The sequence below is a fragment of the Pongo pygmaeus genome, chromosome 5, assembly GCF_028885625.2.
Source record: "Pongo pygmaeus isolate AG05252 chromosome 5, NHGRI_mPonPyg2-v2.0_pri, whole genome shotgun sequence".
In the NCBI taxonomy this organism is placed as follows: domain Eukaryota; kingdom Metazoa; phylum Chordata; class Mammalia; order Primates; family Hominidae; genus Pongo; species Pongo pygmaeus.
In genome coordinates, this window is record NC_072378.2 from 143544940 (window position 1) to 143564587 (window position 19648).

Here is a 19648-nt window from a genome sequence, read left to right on the forward strand (position 1 = left end):
AGATGACACACTAGCCTGTTTCCACATTTAGCATCATCACCTCTGACCCCTAATGCCAAACAGGGGCATCTACCCTGGGGAAATCAGAGCATTTCCCCAGTGCTCCCATGCATCGAGACCTCATGTTCCCAGCAAGGGTCATTTAATGTCCTTCAGGGTTTGCCACCTGTAAAGACCTCTCTGTTCTGCTCACTCAACCAGAGAGCTGCAGGATCTTGTTTCTTCCATCAGAGTCTCCCCATGTCCTCGTTTAATTTTCCTAACACTTGGAAGCCTTTTAAAGAGTGATGTTTGGATTATGGGTGTTTCCTACTGTTTCATCAGTTTCGCTTCTGTTTCTCGTTCTCCTAATTTTTGGTTGACTTAAGGAAAGAGAGCTTTCAGTCTTGCACTTGATCTTGAAGTCCAGAGGATTATTATAGGATGATAGAAGACTTAAGCAGGTGAGGGACGAGCTATCTCATAGATGATCTGAGAAGGGCTGGGCCATAAGAGTAGCCTGGAAAGAAGGAAGTTTCTTCCTTACACACAGAAGGGCAAAAATCCACAGGGAACATACAGGAGGAATTTTAGGTCGATAGGAAGAAAAGGAGTAAAAAAGGTACTTGCTCCTGTGGGAGATGTGGAGTCTGGCATGTACAAGGAACAGCAATAGACTTTATTCATTTATTCAGCAAATTTTTATCACATCCATGCTATATGCCAGGCAGTGGGGAACCAGTAATGAACAGGACAAATGAATTCCTGTTCTCTGATACTTCACTTTCTCACAGAGGAGCCACAGAACAAGGAAGAACTGAGCAGCAGCAACAACAGCAAGAGCCTGTTTTCTGCCGGGTTCTATAATAGACAACAGAGCAGTGGAGGGTCTAGTGGCGGCTTCCATGTGGAGGTGCTATTTAAGCTAGACCTGAAAGAACAGAGAATCCAGCCATGTGAAAGGAGGGGAAGAGCATTCGTGGCACAGAGTAGAAAATGCTATGGCCCTGAATCAGAAAAGAGCTTAATAATTTTCAGGAACAAACAAATTACTGGTTGGACTTGAAGGAGCAAGACAGAACATGGCACAGGCTGAGGTTGGAGAGAAAGGAAGGAACCAAATCATGTAGGCATTTGTAGGAGCTGGGTTTGTATTCCATCGTTACTTCCTCAGTCAGTAGAGATGATGAAGAACAGAAATCTAGGCAAATACAAATAAATTATAAGTGTACCAAAATGATGATAGTTAAAACCCATGAAAAAAGAGCATAACATCAACAAGTGCTTTGGCAATTCTCTATATGGAGATTCGGGTTTTAAGATTATTTGGGCAGAATTCATAGCATAAAAAATTAACATTACTCACAGACTTACATTCTAAGGAGAGGAATTCCATGTCGTGCTTTTAGGAATGAATCCTAGAAACTGATTGTCCTCTGGAACAAAGGAGACTGTGGCATTTTAGAGAGCCCTAAGCTTCAATATGCATTTCTGAATTTGAGGATATGGTTGAGGAAAATTAGCCAGAAGGAAAGGACTTGGACAGTCAGGATTCCACAGATCTGGAAAGTGGGAAGGCAAGGGCCATGCTGAAGGAGACATTCACTCTTTGCATTGGGGGCTCTCAGAGATGAAGCCAGGTAGCATGTATAACACCCAGCTTATTCTCACACCCATGCTTTCTCTGTTTGCAAAGAGAAATCACATTGGAAATATTTCTAAAGATTACCCTTCTGCAACAGAAAGAATTGACTGGAAAGTAAGTTATGAAAAAGAAATCTGGAAGCAAGGTAATAGAGCCCCAAACAGAATTTAAATCTTTTCCTATCAGTATTTGGTAGAGTCTGAGTACTGACATATCAGAATATATATAGGACTTTATCCAGTTGAAGCTGCAGACTTTAAGGATGTATCCATTTCCTCCCCTCTTCCCTCCTTCCTTCCCTCCCTCAACAGTGAATGTTTGAGATGATGCTATCCAGCCTTTATAGACCAATCTATAGATAAGTGACTCTTCTTTTTAGCCTTCTTCATGGCGAATTTCTCTCCAACATTCTTTGCATTCTAATTGGTCTTACTCAATTCCAAAGAATTTCCCATTAATCAATAAAGCTTCTTCTTAGAAGTGGACTAAAGCTGAAGTTTCAGCTCCTGTCAGACTCAATGTGAGAGACTCCTTTCAAAAAGAGGCAAACTGTGAATCCAGTTTTCTTTTGGCATTAATTTCCTAGTAGTTCTGGGGATTCAAATGAGACATCAATGACTAGCTGTCACTCAAGTATTTTATCTCAAAGCTTAAAGGACTGGAAAGTGACTGTGCTCCTTCCACTCTCAGTTCAAGTACAGTATTCTGTTCCTGGCAGCCAAAAAGCAGCAGGTGTAGGATGAGGAATAGCTGGCCATTGCTCCTGGCCAGAGAAGGCGCTTCTTCACAACAGTGGAAGGTTTCAGTATCGCTTAGCCTGTCCAAGAGAAACTATTTTTGTTCCATATCCATGCCCTGGTAGGAGAGTTCAAATTTATTTTGGGTTTGCTGATGGCTATACTATCAGGAGGATATCAGTGCAGGAAGCCAAGAAGCTACCATCTGTGCTGTGTTTGTATCTAAAGAATTATTTAGAAGACTGATTACTCAGTTAGCTGGGCCTCCTGACCTTCTAGTATTACACTTAGGAAGGTAACTAACACTTTCTTGAAAGTCACTTCACTTTTAATAACCCATATAATTCCCTCATTATAAGGTAGGGATCAAAATATTGACCAAAGCTTCACACTGAGTCTCATGTGTTGTGGATGCTATGAATGATCACTTGTGGTTAACAGAAAGTGACTCCTAACAGTGATATGTTAGTAAATATTTAACAATGGGCTCTCTAGGGAAAAAATACCTGATTCATAGCATTTGCCAGTTTCCATGATGGAATAGTAAGAACAATTTTATAAATTCAAAAACATAGATGAAATATAGAAATTCCACAAAAGACAATAATGACCAAAATCAACTCAAGCAAAATAGGAAGCCCAAATAGCCCTATATTTATTAAAGAAAATGAATTCACAAATCTGCCCACCAGAAAAATTGCAAGTCCAGATGGCTTTACTAGGGAAGTATATCAATTGCATAAGGAATAAATTACACTAATCTTGCACAAAACCCTTCAGAAAATAGAGAGGAAACACTTCCCAACTCACCTTTTGATACCAGAATTAGGTGAAGACATTATGAGAAAAGAAAATTACAGATCAGAAATCAGTATACTTCATGAATAGAGATGAAAAGAAAATTCTTTGCAAAGTATCAGCAGATTGAATCTAGTAAAAACATATATATGTGTGTGTGTATATATATGTGTGTGTGTGTGTGTGTATATATATATAAATTATCATATATGATGACCAGGAATGTAAGGTTGGTTTGACTTTCAAAATCAATTGATGTAATTCACCATATTAACAGAATAAAGAGGGAAAACTGTACGATTGTCTCAAGATATGAAACAAAACCATCAGAAAAAATGGAAACATTCAGCACTTATTCTTTGTGTATGTATATAACTCCCAAATAAAGTAAGAACAGAAGATATTTTTCTCAACTTGATAAAAGACAACTAAAAGAAGCCTGCAGCTAATATCAGACTGAAGTGTGGAAAGACTGAACACTTTCCCTAAGATAGAGATGAAGGCAAGGATGCTCACTCTCCATCACTTCTATTCAACATATTGCTGCAGGTCACAGGCAGTGCAATAAAAAAAAAAGAAGTAAAATGCATAAAGTTGTAAGGGAAAAACACTGTTTTTATTTGCAGATCGTGTAAGTATAAAATGCAAAACTATTTCTAAAATAGCTACTAGAACTACTACATGAATTTAGCAAAGGTATAAGATACAATGTCAGTATTCAAAAATCAGCTCATTTTTATAAACTAACAAAAAAGAATGTAAAAAATGTAACACTCTCCACAATAGCATCACAAAACATGAAATATTTATGGATAGGTTCAACAAAATATGTGCAGTATCTGTGCATTGAAAACCACAAACATTGCTGAGAGAAATTAAAGAAGACCCAAGTTAGGGGATACAAATGATCTTCATGGATTGGAAGATTCAATATTGTTAAAATGTTAGCTCTCCCCAAACAGTCACCATGAGAATTCTAGCAGGATATTTGTATAAATTAACAATTGGAGATTCTAACATTTAAATGGAAATGCAAAGGACTTAAAACAGTCAAAACAATTTGGAAAGGAAGAACACAGTGGGAGCCTATGATAAGCAGAATTCCAACATGATGCCAAGATTCCATCCCCTGCTGCACCAGCGTGTACAATCCCCTTCTGTAGAGTATGAGAGAGACCTGTGAATATGATGGGATGTCACTCTCTTAATTAGGTTATGTTATATGGCAAAGGTGAAGAGATTTGCATCAGTGGCTCCATCTAAGACTGAAGTGGCTTGGTGCCTGTGTTGGGACACCAGACCAAATGTAAACCTTTGGTCCTCACCCTCCAGAAACAGATGTGCCTTTACCACCCCTCAGGTTAAGGCAAACACACATTTATCGCACAGTCTACCTTCGGGGTCAGACTGGGGGAGGAGGTCCACAAATGCCCTGAGGCATACTCATGACTATGTGGGCAGGGAATTCCAGGCTCACAGTTACTCCAGGTGTGATCTCGAAGGGAAGAGGTGCATGCTCTGCATAGGCAAGCCACTTGGCCACAGGATGTCTTCACTCCATGGGAAGGGAGGAGGCTCAAGCTGGCTGAAGTAGAGCCTCCCCAAGCAGAACATCTCAAACTTATATGTGCATAAGATCTTATTGAAATGCAGGATCAGAGCAGATCAGAGTGAGACCTGGGATCCTGCACATTTAAAAGCTTTCAGGTGACATGAGTGCTGCCGACCCACTTTGAATAGCAAGGCTGGAATCATGGGGCGGGGTAGTACTGCTGTGATGCCTGGCAGTGCATCCCTGGCATCAGAGCACATGATCAGCCCTAATTGGTTTGGTGTTACTTGTGAAATCTGTCCAGCAAAAGAAGTGAAAACAGAATGGCTATCTTTAATTAAGTGTTTACTATCTGTCACTAGTATCTTTAGGTGTGATAACTCATGTAATTCATTGGTAACCACTCCTTGCCAAGTACCAGCTTAGAAACACTAGCCAGTTGCTTAAAGACGTTCTTCTGATCTCATAGCATCGATTATTTTCAACCTTTTATCTGTCCCAGTTACCCAAGCCATTGTGCTACAAAATCCCTAGGATCTTCAAGTTTTCCTAAACCCTCTTTTTCCTAAATCCTCATTCTCATGGACCTCAAGACAGCCTGGGAAAACATCCTGGTTTGTTTTACTACAAAATCTTGTTATTAGATCTCTGTGGGGTCCTCCTGATTCATGGCAGTCTTCCTTTTAAATATTTTATGGACTTCTAGTACGTTATCCACAGCAGTGCCCCAAATCCACTCTTTGTGCTCAGCTCTATTTCCAACTGTCAGCAAAAGTGCTTGCATTTCACTTTAAAGGGAAGAATGCTTAATCTGTGTTTATAATCCTAATCCCTTTCTTTTCCTGGGCTTTGCTTATCAGTTGTTCCCTGTCTTTCTATCTCCTTTTACTCTGACTTTTAGCCAATCAAAATACTGCCTGGATCTCTTATTTTGTAAGATCATACACACCTTCCTAATCCCTGTTACATGTCTCAGGCAGCCAGCCTCCTTTGCCTTCCCTCACTGTCCACTGCCATGAAACAGGAGTCACCTTTTACTGCCTCTACCTGCCACCTACAACCACTTTAATCTCTTGCATTCTGGCCTTTTCTTCCACCAACCTACAAAACCACCAATTTGAAGTGGCATTAAACTATTTATTATTTTTATTAATAAAATATGGGAGCATGAATGAGATATAAAATGAAGTCAAAATTGTTTCTAATATTTATGCTGTATTTTTCCATTTTGTAGCATTTTTTATTTTGAGGCATCACTCTACAGAGACTTTTATCTCTTCCTGTGGGATGGTTCCCTTTCTATGCCACATTTTTTGACATTTACAAAAACATACACTTTTTCTTTTAAATTCAGTGCTGAAGGTTAAGACCTTGGGCCATTCATTATTTTATCTGAACTTCTTTTCTCACCATTAGTTGGAAGAAGGGTAAAATAATACATTGAGTACTCTACTCTCTTTTGATGATTATATTGCTGTTGGGCCAAAACAAACCTTTGAAACCTAGATGAACTTCTAAGTTATTCCAAGAGAATTAGGAATCTTCCTCTACCCTCCATGGACCCAGCTTCTCAGTGCAGCTAAAGCCCTTGCTTAGTCTGTATAAATTAATACATTTACTGGAAATGTGACTTTAGGAGATTTTATAGCAGTGGTTTCAATGCTGCTAGTGGTGAAGTGGAAATTTGAGAATGTGAAGATTAATTTAAACCACATGATGGGTTCAAGGAAAAGGGACATAGCCGGCAGTTTCCTGAATGTGTGCTAACTCTAGATAGTGGGTAATGGGATCCGAAAAAACCACCAGTGAACTTTTAAACCCTCTTGAGAGGAATCAAACCAGCACAATTAGCCCTGAAACAGAGCTGTACATGAAAACAGGCCTCTTCTCTCTCCCTCAGAAACCAATCCCTTTGCCTGAAAGAACACAATTGGGAGATCAGAGAGAGGAGGCACCTTAACTTTTACTACTAATGGAATGAAGCTAGACCTGTGTTTCCAATTATTAGCTGGTTTACTGATCTGTCTTTCATCATAGATTCCAAATTCTGTTGGATTCTTTTAACTATTGTTAACCAATAAATTGTATGTTGTGGATAGTCGATGAACTTGGAATAAAAGATTTCTTTTTCCTTCCAGTTTGTTGTAGCAGTGTTCTGGATCATTTATGCTTATGACAGAGAGATGATATACCCGAAGCTGCTGGATAATTTTATCCCAGGGTGGCTGAATCACGGAATGGTGAGTGGATTAAAACAAATGGCTTTCTTTTATTTTAAAAAATCTATTAAATAGCTATTATCTGCTATTTAGACCTTCCATAGAATTTGCCTAAAAAGCCATGAAATCTTGGAAGGTTATAATGGGATATTAAAATTCGAGAATACTGTAATATTTACTGAATATAAATAGAAACTTCTTCCCATGGAATTGAGTCATTATTCAAACGATGTAGTAGATGAATCCACAGATTATTAAGGTTGGTGTGTCAGTGGTGTTAAATAATATAACTAGCCAATTCTGGGATGAATTTAATTTCTGTACCATTAGAAGGCTTGTCCTCAGAGCCCAAGGATGGATTCCCATCTACACAGCCACCAGCCCTCCGCTCCACCTGCACCTCACATCGACGGGATTTTGTTTGAAGTAACTATTGCAGCTGGACAGTTTCCCTCAGATGGGCAGCAAGGCTGTTACTTTCTCTCAGAGATCTGTTGCAGGCATTTGGAGGTGTCTTTTGCAATGGAATTGTTTGCCTCCTAGGGTTCTGCCCAAGTTAGGGTGTTCGCCTGTGGCTTTGAGGCCTTTTCCTTCTTCTCAGTCTAATTCTTTCTGATGCTTTAGCCATGATGTTGCCCTCACTAGTTTCAAATCCAGTGCTTTGGATGGTTTTCACATCATTTTACAACATTTGAGGATATATTTTCTGCAGTGAAATTTTGTCTCATCTTCCCTTTCAGTTTTTGGAATTGAGCACTACTTTATTATTAACTAAGAAGCATGCATTTTGGTTACAGCAGTTTTTAGAATATGTCCCAGGGTGTTCCTGGTGAAAAGGGCAGCCCATCACAAGAAATTATAGGGGAAGGAAGAGCTGGAAATCATGAGTCTTGAGTACAAAATAACAGTTTCCCCTCTCCCCCCATTTTGGTATATTTGAAGAAAAGTGGTGTGTCTAACAAACAAACATCACTGTACTGAAGGGTTTTGATCAATTCTTTCTTAAGCCAATTCATCAAAAGTGGCACATCTCAGAGAACTGGATTTTTTTTAGTTCGATTAGAGCCACACTCTTGAAGGATTAACATGGCACCTCTGGTCTATTTCCAAACACATCAGTTGGGTCTTGTCAGTTCAATTTAGCCATCCATGGGGCCTGGCATGGTTACTATGGCCTTCTCCAACTTTTTCCTTTTCTTGAATGTGAAAAGCATGTCGTAACTCCATGGCTTTGCAATCTTCTGCCCCAAATGCCCTTCTCAGTCTTTCCTGACAAATTCCTGCTAGCTTAGTTCCTATCTTCTTTAAGAAGCCATTCCTAACTCCCCAAGCAAAGTTAGCTATTCTGTTACTTGTGCTTGCACAGCACTTTCATATCTCTATTATGCATGTCTGTATCCCCACAAAAATGTTAAGCTCCTAGTGCAAAACAGCCTTTGAATTCCAAGCACTTCGCCCAGTTGTCTGGCATACAGTAGGATCAATACATATTTATTAAATTGATGAATGAATTCACTGTAGCCAGTTTCCATAATTCTTTGCCAGTTACATAGCTACTATTATTTTTTTTGTGCCAGGCATTCTACAGTGATTGTATCATTAAATTTTCACAGTGGCGCTACAAATAAGGAATGATCTCAATTACAAATGAAGAAACTGAATCTCAGAAACATTATATAATTTGCCCAAATGATGTAGCTCAGGATGGTAGAAGTGGGATCTGAACCCAAGCCTATCTGGTCTCAAATGTGTGGCCACGTTTTATCTGAACAAGCAAAACGTTAATTGATTCTTGATAAAAAGAGTAACATTGTATAGCTTTTACAACAGTAAGTTAACAAAATGTAAGAGAAACATCTTCAGGGTATTTTGAAGCTTAGTTTCAAACTGTTTAGCGTATTTCAGCTGTCTAAGATAAACCAGTCAATAATTAGATACGTATTTTTAAGAAAAAGACATTATGAAATTCCTGATCTCCAAGAGCTGAGTTGTAAATGGAGATAGGCTTTGTAAATCACTTCAAACATTACACCAGAAAACATTGTCATGTGCTCAATCAGGAGCAGGCTCTGGCCAAAAGGTAGGCATATTCTTGTACAAATAGTATCCTTTGTGACATCTCCAAATATGAGGAAGAGTAATATCACCTAGATAACTCTAATTAGAGTGTCCAAATTGTGAGTATTAAAGGGAGACTCCTGAAGTTGCTGCCTCCAGTTGAATGTGAAATGATGTCAGTTACCTTGTTCTGACATTAAGAGAGACTTTTCTGACAACAAATAATTGCATCGTGTGCTATAGAATTAAAGTCTCGGCCACTTTGGCCTATTGTTAACAGGCCTGAACTGCACAATATTACCTTCATGCCAGAGAATGAATCACAGCCTTTGTGGATCCTGGTTCTAAATTTTTAATGTTTTGAACAAATGGCTTATTAAGCATGTATCCAGCCATTAGAACTTTGACTTGCCTCTCTTAATTTTACCTTGATTCACTTTGATGTCTTAAAATTCTTACTCCTGGAGACAAATACTACTTAGAAACACAAGGCTGAATTGAATGACACAAATATTTAGGAAGGAGAAAAGATAAATTAGTTAATATGTCAAATCCTCTGAGAGATAATATGAGTTCAATAAATTCTTTCACAATGAATTTTGTGTACTAATAGTGATAAATGACAGTTCTTTGGTTTTCCTCATGTTCCAATTGATAGTTCCAGAATTACTGAGAAAAAAGAAGTTGTGCATGGTGGCTGAGGCGTATTTTGCAATATTAGACAATTTACATTACTTGAATTCTGTATCTGTGTAACTATAGATACAAAATGGATAAACCATAAGGCCGATACTTTAGACTCACAATTAAAATATGAACATTAAATGCTGGAATTATGAATAATTTTCATAAAATGTGTAATAAAATGACATTTCAAATAAATGAGCATTTTCTTCTTTGTTTAAATAATATTTAAAGTTTTACTAACTATTAATTTGTATTTGCTTTTAATTCTAATTGGTTTTTAGTATTTAATTTAAAAATAGCATTTTTAAATATATGGAAATAAGTGGATTCCAGATTTCTTACCGGCCTGCCTGGATAACTTGGTGAAACCCTGTCTCTTAAAAAAAAAAAAATTAGCTGGATGTGGTGGTATGAACCTGTAGTCCTAGCTACTCAGGAGGCTGAGGTGGGGGGATTGCTTGAGCCCATGAAGTCAAGGCTATAGTGAGCCATGATCGTGCTACTGCACTCCAGCCCGAGTGACAGGAGTGAGACCCTGTCTCAAGAACAAAAAAATTCTCACATGTATTTTAATGTATGTATTTTAATTGAAAATTCAAATTGTATACATTTTTATTATAATTTTATTTTCAATTGATCTTTTAGATTACTACTATCAGTAGAGTGAAAATTTTGTGACATTTTCCATTATAATAGCATATTTAGTAATTTTGCTGAAATGAAGGCAAGAAAAATATAGTTTTAGAATATATTCATATTCTATTAAATATTTTAATATTTATATCTATAGCTTATAAATATATATGTTTTACTACTTATCCAATCACATATTTTCTATTTTGTTTTGTAAAACTACATGTGACAATGTAGGAGGATAAAACATTTTATTTAGTACTTCATTAGCTTTATTTGTAGCTTTTTTCAAAAATGTGTATGCTTATTTTAATTTTCAATGGGTAACACATACATATGTCATAAAATTTAAATGTTTCCCTGCCTCCTTTGTATACCAGCTACTTAATTCTTTTTTCCTTTACTTATACCTTTTAAAATTAATTTTAACATACATGTAATTAACATCTTTACATGGTACAGAGGGATATTTCAAAACATGTATATAATGTGTAATGGTCAAATCAGGGTAATTAGCATATATATTTTCTCAAACATTTATCATTTCTTTATGTTGAGAACATTCAAAATCCTCTCTTCTAGCTTTTTGAAAATATACAATAAATTATTGTTAACTATATTCACTCTATATTGCTATAGAACACTGGAATTTATTCCTCCTATCTAGCTAGAATTGTGTCTCTGCTAACCAGCCTCTCCATACTCTCCCCTCCTGGCTACCCTTCCCAACCTCTAATAACCACAATTCTACTCACTACTTCTATGAGCTCATCATTTTCAGCTCCATCTTGTTCCAGATCTTAGAGGAAAAGCTTTCAGCTTTTGTCTCTTTGGTATAATGTTAGCTGTGGGTTTGTCATATATGGCCTTTATTGTATTAAGGTATATTCCATCTATACCTAATTTGTTGAGAGTTGTTATTGTAAATGATATTTAATTTTATCACATACTTTTTCTGTGTCTATTGAGATAATCATATGGGTTTTGTCCTTCATTTTGTTTATGAGATGTATCAAATGTATTCATTTGTGTATGTTGAATCATCCTTTCATCTCTGGGATAAATATAAACTTTTGGATGTGCTGTTGGATTTGGTTTGGTAGTATTTTGTTGAGGATTTTTGCATCTATGCTCATCAGAGATATTGGCCTATAGTTTAATTTTTTTGGTTCTGTCCTTGTCTGATTTTGGCATCATGGTAATGCTGGCATCATAGAATGAGTTAGGAATAATTCCCTCCTCTTTAATTTTTTGGAAGATTTTCAGAAGTATTTGTGTTAGTTCTTCTTTATAAGTTTGGTACAATTTAGCAGTGAAACTGTTCTGTCTTGGGCTTTACATTGTTCAGAGACTTTTTATTACTTATTCAATCTCATTGCTTGTTATTGGTCCATTCAGGTATTCTGTTTCCTCCTGGCTCAATGTTGATAGGTTGTATGTGTCCAGGAATTCATCCACTTCCTCTAGGTTTTTCAATTTGTTGGTACACAGTTGTTCTTAATAATCTGTTATGATCCTTTGTATTTCTTGATCTGCAGTCAAATGCTGTACCCCTGAGCTGTACCCCTCCTGATCCTTTGTATTTCTATGGTATCAGTTTTAATGTCTCCTTTTCTGATTTTATTTATTTGAGTCTTCTCTCTTTTTTCTTAGTCTACCTAATGGTATGTCAGTTTTGCTTATCATTTCCAAAAAAAACGAGTATTTCTTTTGTTGGTCTTTTGAAATTTTTTGTCTCTATTTCAATTCTGTTCTGGTATTTATTATTTCTTTTCTTCTATTAATTTTAGGTTTTGTTTGTTCTTGCTTTTCTAGTTCCTTGAGGTGCATCTTTGGGTTGTTTATTTGCCATCTTTTCTTTTTAGTACTTCATTAGCTTTAATTGTAAATTTTCTTTGTTTATTTGAAATCTGATTTCTCAGAAATCACCACTAAAGAATTTATTCATGTAACCAAACACCACCTGTTCCCCAAAAACCTATTGAAATAAAAAAAAATCCATTCAGATGAAAAAGGAAAAAAAAGAAATAAAGAACAAAAAAAGAATGAAGGAAGCCTGCAGGACAAATGGGACAACATTAAGGAAACAAATATTCCCATTATAGAAATTTCAGATGAATAAGAGATGGGAAAAGGCATAGGAAACCTGTTCAATGAAATAATAGCTGAAAGCTTTCCAAGTGTTGGGAGAGATATGAACATCCAGATACGGAAAGCTGAAAAATCAACAAGTAGATAAACCAAAAAAGGTTCTCTCTGAAGCAAATTATAGTCAAATTGTAGTCTTTTATCCCTCATCCACCTCCCACCCTTTCCCTTGAGTCCCCAAAGTCCATTGTATCATTCTTATGCCTTTGCATCCTGATAGCTTATCTCCCACTCATGAGTGAGAACATAATGATGTTTGATTTTCCATTCTCGAGTTACTTCACTTAGAATGATGGTTTCCAATTCCATCCAGGTTGCTGCAAATGCCAGTATTTTATTCCTTTTTATGGCTGAGTAGTATTTAATAGTATATATATATAATCACATTTTCTTTATCCACTCGTTGATTGATGGGCATTTGGACTGGTTCTATATTTTTGAAATTGCAAATTTTGCTGCTGTAAACATGCATGTGCAAGTGTCTTTTTCATATAATGACTTCTTTTCCTCTGAGTAGATACCCAGGAGTGGGATTTCTGTATCAAATGGTAGATCTACTTTTTGTTATTTTAGGAAACTCCACACTGTTTTCCATAGTGGTTGTACTAGTTTACATTACCACCAACAGTGTAAAAGTGTTCCCTTTTCACCACATCCCCGCCAACATCTATTATTATTTGATTTTTTGATTATGACCACCCTCACAGGAGTCAGATGGTATTGCATTGTGGTTTTGATTTGCATTTCCCTGATCATTAGTAATGTTGAGCATTTTTTCCTATGTTTGTCAGCCATTTGTATATCTTCCTTTGAGAATTGTCCATTCATATCCTTAGCCCATTTTTTGATGGGATTGTTTGATTTTTTTTTCTTGCTGATTTGTTTGAGATCCTTGTACATTCTGGATATTAGTCCTTTGTCAGAAGTATAGATTGTGAAGATTTTCTCCCATTCTGTGCGTTGTCTGTTTACTCTGTTGATTCTTTTGCTGTGCAGAAGCTTTTTAGTTTGATTAAGTCCCATCTATTTATCTTTGTTTTTGTTGCATTTGCTTTTGGGTTCTTGGTCATGAAGTCTTTGCATAAGCCAATGTCTAGAAGGGTTTTGCTGATGAGCCAACCTCTAGAATGGCTCCAATGAGATGATCATGTAATTATTTGTTTTTGATTCTGTTCACACGGTGCATCACATTTATTGACTTGCAAATGTTAAACCATCCCTTCATCCCTGGTATGAATCCCACTTGATCATGGTGGATTATCTTTTTCACATGCTGTTGGATTCAGTTAGTTAGTATTTTACTGAGGATTTTTGCATCTATGTTCATCAGGGATATTGGTCTGTAGTTTTCTTTTGTTGTTATGCCCTTTCCTGGTTTTGGTATTAGGGTGATACTGGCTTCATAGAATGATTTAGGGAGGATTCCCTCTTTCTCTATCTTTTGGAATAGTGTATAATAGAATTGGTACCAATTCTTTGAATGGCTGATAGAATTTAGCTGTAAATCTGTCTGGCCCTGGACTTTTTTTGTTGGTAGCTTTTTTATTACCATTTCAATCTCGCTTCTTGTTATTGGTCCATTTAGAGTTTCTATTTCTTCCTGGTTTAATCTAGGGAGGTTGTATATCTCCAGGAATTTATCCATCTCCTCTAGGTTTTCTAGTTTACGTGCATAAAGGTGTTCACTGTAGCCTTGAATGATTGTTTGTATTTCTGTAGTATCAGTTGTAATATCTCCCATTTCATTTCTAATTGAGCTTATTTGGATCTTTTCTTTTCTTGGTTAATCTCACTAATGGTCTATCAATTTTTTTATCTCTATAAAGAGTCAACTTTTTGATTCATTTATCTTTTGTATTTTTTTTTTACGTCAACTTCATTTAGTTTTTTTTTTTTTTTTTTTTTTGTTTGACAGAGTTTCACCCCGTTGCCTAGGCTAGAGTGCAGTGGTACAATCTTGCTACACTGCAACCTCTGCCTCCTGGGTTCAAGCAGTTCTCACGCCTCAGCCTCCTGAGTAGCTAGGATTACAGGCGTGCACCACCACACCTATCTAATTTGTGTATTGTGTATTTTTAGTAGAGACAGTGTTTTGCCATGTTGGCCAGACTGGTCTTGAACTCCTGACCTCAAGTGATCTACCCACCTTGGCCTCCTAAAGTGCTGGGATTAAAGACGTGAGCCATGGTGCCTAGACAGCCACCATGGCCGGCCTCATTTAGTTCTGCTGAGATCTTGGTTATTTCTTTTCTTCGGTTAGGTTTGGATTTGGTTTGCTTTTGTTTCTCTAGTTCCTAGAGGTGTGACCTTAGATTGTCTATTTGCACTCTTTCAGACTTTTTGATGTAGGCATTTAATACTATGAACTTTCCTCTTAGCACTGCTTTTGCTGTATCCCAGAGGTTTGGATAGGTTGTGTCACTATCATTGTTCAGTTCAAAGAATTTTTTGATTTCTACCTTGATTTCATTGTTGAGCCAATGATCATTCAGGAGCAACTTCTTTAATTTTCATATATTTGCATGGTTTTGAGGGTTCCTTTTGGAGTTGATTTCCAATTTTATTCCACTGTGGACTGAGGGAATACTTGATATAATTTAGATTTTCTTAAATTTGTTGAGACTTGTTTTGTGGCCTATCACATGGTCTATCTTGGAGAATGTTCCATGTACTGATGAATAAAATGAATATTCTGCAATTGTTGGGTAGACTGTTCTGTAAATACCTGTTAGGTCCATTTGTTCTAGGGTATAGTTTAAGTCCATTGTTTCTCTGTTGACTTTCTGTGTTGATGACCAGTCTAGTGCTGTCAGTGGAGTATTGAAGTCCCCCACTATTATTGTGTTGTTGTCTATCTCACTTCTTAGGTCTAGTAGTAATTGTTTTATAAATTTGGGAACTCCAGTGTTAGATGCATATATATTTAGGATTTTGATATTTCCCTGTTGAACTGGTCCTTTTATCATTATATAATGTCCCTCTTTAAAGCAACTGCTGTTGCTTTAAAGTCTGTTTTGTCTGATATAAGAAAAGCTACTCCTGGCCAGGTGTGGTGGCTCACGCCTGTAATCCCAGCACTTTGGGAGGCCAAGGCCGGTGGATCACGTGGTCAGGAGTTTGAGACCAGCCTGGCCAAGATAATGAAACCCCGTCTCTATTAAAAATGCAAAAATTAGCCAGGTGTGGTGGTGGGCACCTGTAATCCTGGCTACTCGGGAGGCTGAGGCAGGAGAATCACTTGAACCCAGGAGGTGGAAGTTGCAGTGAGCAGAGACCATATCATTGCACTCCAGCCTGGGTGACAGAGTGAGACTCCGTCTCAAAAAAAAAAAAAAAAAAAAAAAAGAAAAGCTACTCCTGCTCACTTTTGGTGTCCATTTGCATGGAATATCTTTTCCTACCCCTTTACCTTAAGTTTATGTGAGTCTTTGTGTGTCAGGTTAGTCTCTTGAAGACACCAGATGTTTGGTTGGTTAATTCTTATCCATTCTGCCATTTTGTGTCTGTCTTTTAAGTAGAGAATTTAGGCCATTTACATTCAATGTTATTATTGAGATGTGAGGTACTGTTCACTTGGTTGGTTAATTCTTATCCATTCTGCCATTTTGTGTCTTTTAAGTAGAGGATTTAGGTCATTTACATTCAATGTTATTATTGAGATATGAGGTATTATGCTATTCATTGTGCTATTTGTTGCCTAAATACTTTGTTTTTTTCATTGTGTTATTGTTTTAGGTACTGTAAGATTTATGCTTTAATGAAATTCTAATTTGGTGTATTTCGAGGATTTATTTCAAGATTTAGAGCTCCTTTTAGCAGTTCTTGTAGTGCTGGCTTGGTATTGGCAAATTCTCTCAGCATTTGTTTGTCTGAAAAAGACTATATTTCCTTCATTTATGAAGCTTAGTTTTGCCAGATACAAAATTCTTGGCTGATAATTGTTTTAAGGAGGCTAAAGATAGGATCCCACTACCTTCTAGCTTGCAGGGTTTCTGCTGAGAAATCTGCTGTTAATCTGATAAGTTTTCCTTTGTAGGTTACCTGATGCTTTTGCCTCACAGTTCTTAAGATTCTTTCCTTTGTCTTGATTTTAGATAACCTGATGACTATGTGCCTAGGCTGTGATCTTTTTGTGATAAATTTCCCAAATGTTCTTTGAGCTCCTTGTATTTGGATGTCCAGATCTCTAGCAAGGCCAGGGAAGTTTTCCTCGATTATTTCCTCAAACATGTTTTCCAGACATTTAGATTTCCCTTCTTCAGGAACACCAATTATTCTTAGGTTTGCTCATTTAACACAATCTCAAACTTCCTGGAGCCTTTATTCATTTTTTTAAATTCTTTTCTTCTTTGTCTTTGTTGAGTTGGGTTTATTCGAAAGCCTTGTCTTTGAGCTCTGAAGCTGTTTCTTCTACTTGTTTAGTTCTATTACTGAGACTTTCCAGTGCATTTTGCATTTCTCTAAGTGTGATTTCTTCATTTCTAGAAGTTGTGATTATTTTATATTTATGCTATTTCACTGGAGATTTTTCCATTCATATCCTGTATCAATTTTTGATTTCTTTAAGTTGGACTCCACCTTTCTCTGGTGTGTCCTTAATTAGCTTAATAATTGACCTTCTGAATTCTTTTTCTGGCAATTCAGGGATTTCATCTTGGTTTGGATCCATTGCTGGTGAGCTACTGTGATCTTTTGGTGGCGCTAAATAACCTTGTTTTGTCATGTTACCAGAATTGTTTTTCCAGTTCCTTCTCATTTGAGTAAACTATGTCAGACGGAAGATCTTGTATTCAAGGCTGCTGTTCAGATTCTTTGGTCCCTCGGGGTGCTCCCATGATGTGGTGCTGTACCCCTTCCCCTAAGGAAGGGGCTTCCTGAGAATCGAACTGCAGTGATTGTTATTTTTCTTCTGGATCTAGCCACCCAGTGGAGCTACCAGGCTCTGGCTTGGTACTGGGAAGTGTCTGCAGAGTCCTGTGATGTGATCTGTCTCCAGGTCTCTCAGCCGTGGATCCCAGCACCTGCTCTGGTGGAGATAGCAGGGAAGAGAAGTGGACTCCGTGAGGGTTCTTGGTTGTATTTTTGTGCACTGGTTTTGTGTTGGTTGGCCTCCAGCCAGGAGGTGGCGCTATGAAGAGTGCATCAGCTGCGGGAGTATAGGGAGGATACAAACTTACCCTAGGGTCGCCTTTGGGTAAGTATTCAAGTTTCTCAGGTGGTGGGGCCGGGCTATAGATCTCTCAAGAGATTATGTTTTTTGTCTTGGGCTTCCAGGACGGGTAGAGAAAGACTATCAGGCTGGGACAGAGTTCAGCATGTCTGAGCTCAGACTCTTCTTGGGCAGGGCTTGCTGCAGCTGCTGTGGGAGATTGGAGGTGTAGTTCCTAGCCCAAGGGGGTTATGTTCCCGGGGGGGTTATGGCTGTCTCTGCTGTGTGACACAGGTCACCAGGGAAGTGAGGGAAAGCCATCAGCCACAGGCCTCACTTAGCTCCCATGCAGCCTGCTGCATGAAAAGCCGGTCTCGCTCCCACCTCCCACCATACCACCCCCAACAGCACACAGTTTATTTCCAGGCAGCTGGTGAGCAGTGCTGAGAACTTGCCCCAGGCTACAAGCCTCCCAGCTGAGAAAGCAAGCCAACTCACAGTTCCTCAGCTGTCCCACAGGGCCTGCAGCGGCAATCCGCCTCCTTCAAAGGGTCTGTGGTTTCTCTTGGCTTTCCTGGTATGTTCCTGCAGTAGTTCTTGGAGCAAGTTGATGATGTGAGTCTCCACACATGGTTTTGTCTGAGTGGGAGCTGCAAGTTAGTCCTGCCTCTTATCTGCCATTTTTTCCCTCACATTCTCCCTAAATGGATTATTTTAAAAGAACTGTCTTCAAGTTCAGAAACTCTTCTGCCTGATCCAGTCTATTATTGAAGTTCTCAATTTTATTTTTATTTCACTCACTGAGTTATTCAGTTCTAACACTTCTGTTTCATTCTTTTTAATGATATCTATTTTTAAAAATTTCTCTTCAGATTATGAATTGTTTTTCTGATTTCATTGAATCTATTTATGTTCTCTTGTATCTTGCCAGGTTTCCTTAAGATCGTTATTTTGCATTTTTTCAGGTGATTTTAGATTGGTTTTCCTTTGGGGTCTGTTACTTAGAGAATTATTGTGTTCCTTTGAATGTATCACGTTTCCTTTTTCATATTTCTTATTTCCCTATGTTGATATCCATGCGTCTAGTGGGACACTGCTTCTTCTGATTTTATGGAATAGCTTTCATAGGGAAAAATGTTTTTCCGTATATGTATATGTATATGTACATGTATCATAAATATACAGTTGGGTAGGGTGCTTTGGCTTTGGTTCAGTATGGGGGCGGTAATGTAGTCTCTGATTTCTTCAGCTATAATCAGCATCACTGGTGTCTGTGAGTACCTCAGTGGCCTGTGCTGTGGTTGCTTGTAGAGGCTATTGCATGGCTTTGCTGGAAGCAGGGACACCCGGCAGATCAGTTTGGGGCCTCCGGCAGCAGGGAGCATGGGTGTATGGCAGCTCTACCACCGGAGTGGGCAGGTTCTCTGACAACAGTGGGCCTGGGTGGCTTCATCACTGGAGGGGTCAGGGTCGCTGGTGATGGCAGTAGTCCTGGACAGCTGGTCCTTGGGTCCCTGAGGGATGCGCTTGAGCACAAAACTGCTTTGCTGCTGGAGGGGGTGGGGTCGCCAGTGGTGGCATATCTTGGCCAGGCTGGTTGTTTGGCCCCTGGAGGGCATGTGTGGGTGTGCAGCAGTTTTGCTCTGGAGGGAGCAGGTTGCCATCAGTGGTGGGTCTGGTCAGGCAGATCTACAGTCCTATGGGAGGGACACCTGCTCTGCTACTGCAGATGTCGGGGTTGCTGGTGGCAGCAGCAGCAGGTTTCAGGCAGGCAGCTCTTGGATTCTGAGGAGTGCGTGTGTTGCCTCCCTCTTTTCCATGGCAGCCTTCTCACTGTATTGGACTGCTTGTTTTCTGGGGTGTGGAATACCATGTGTGCTCAGATGCTGGGGTCTTGGCTGCACAGCTACTATCATGACTCTGTATCCCTCTGGGTGGATGTGGTGGGATGTCCCAGGGACCCCAAGGATGTGGAGATTCAGGGGTTTTTGGGCCCCAGGGCATGATGCGCACTGGTGGTGACTCTGCTCTCAACATGATGAT

The 19648-nt window shown here is 38.5% G+C and overlaps 1 protein-coding gene across 7 annotated transcripts in view; it reads left to right on the forward strand.

The window, feature by feature from the left end:
* The window catches only part of AIG1 (androgen induced 1), a 282222-nt gene that overhangs the window by 97878 nt on the left and 164696 nt on the right, over positions 1–19648 (forward strand). For all 7 annotated transcript variants that reach the window (XM_063666677.1, XM_063666675.1, XM_054492250.2 and 4 more), the window contains one exon: positions 6850–6951. In XM_063666677.1, the coding sequence (XP_063522747.1) occupies positions 6850–6951 (102 nt within the window). The remainder of the gene's footprint in view (positions 1–6849; positions 6952–19648) is intronic.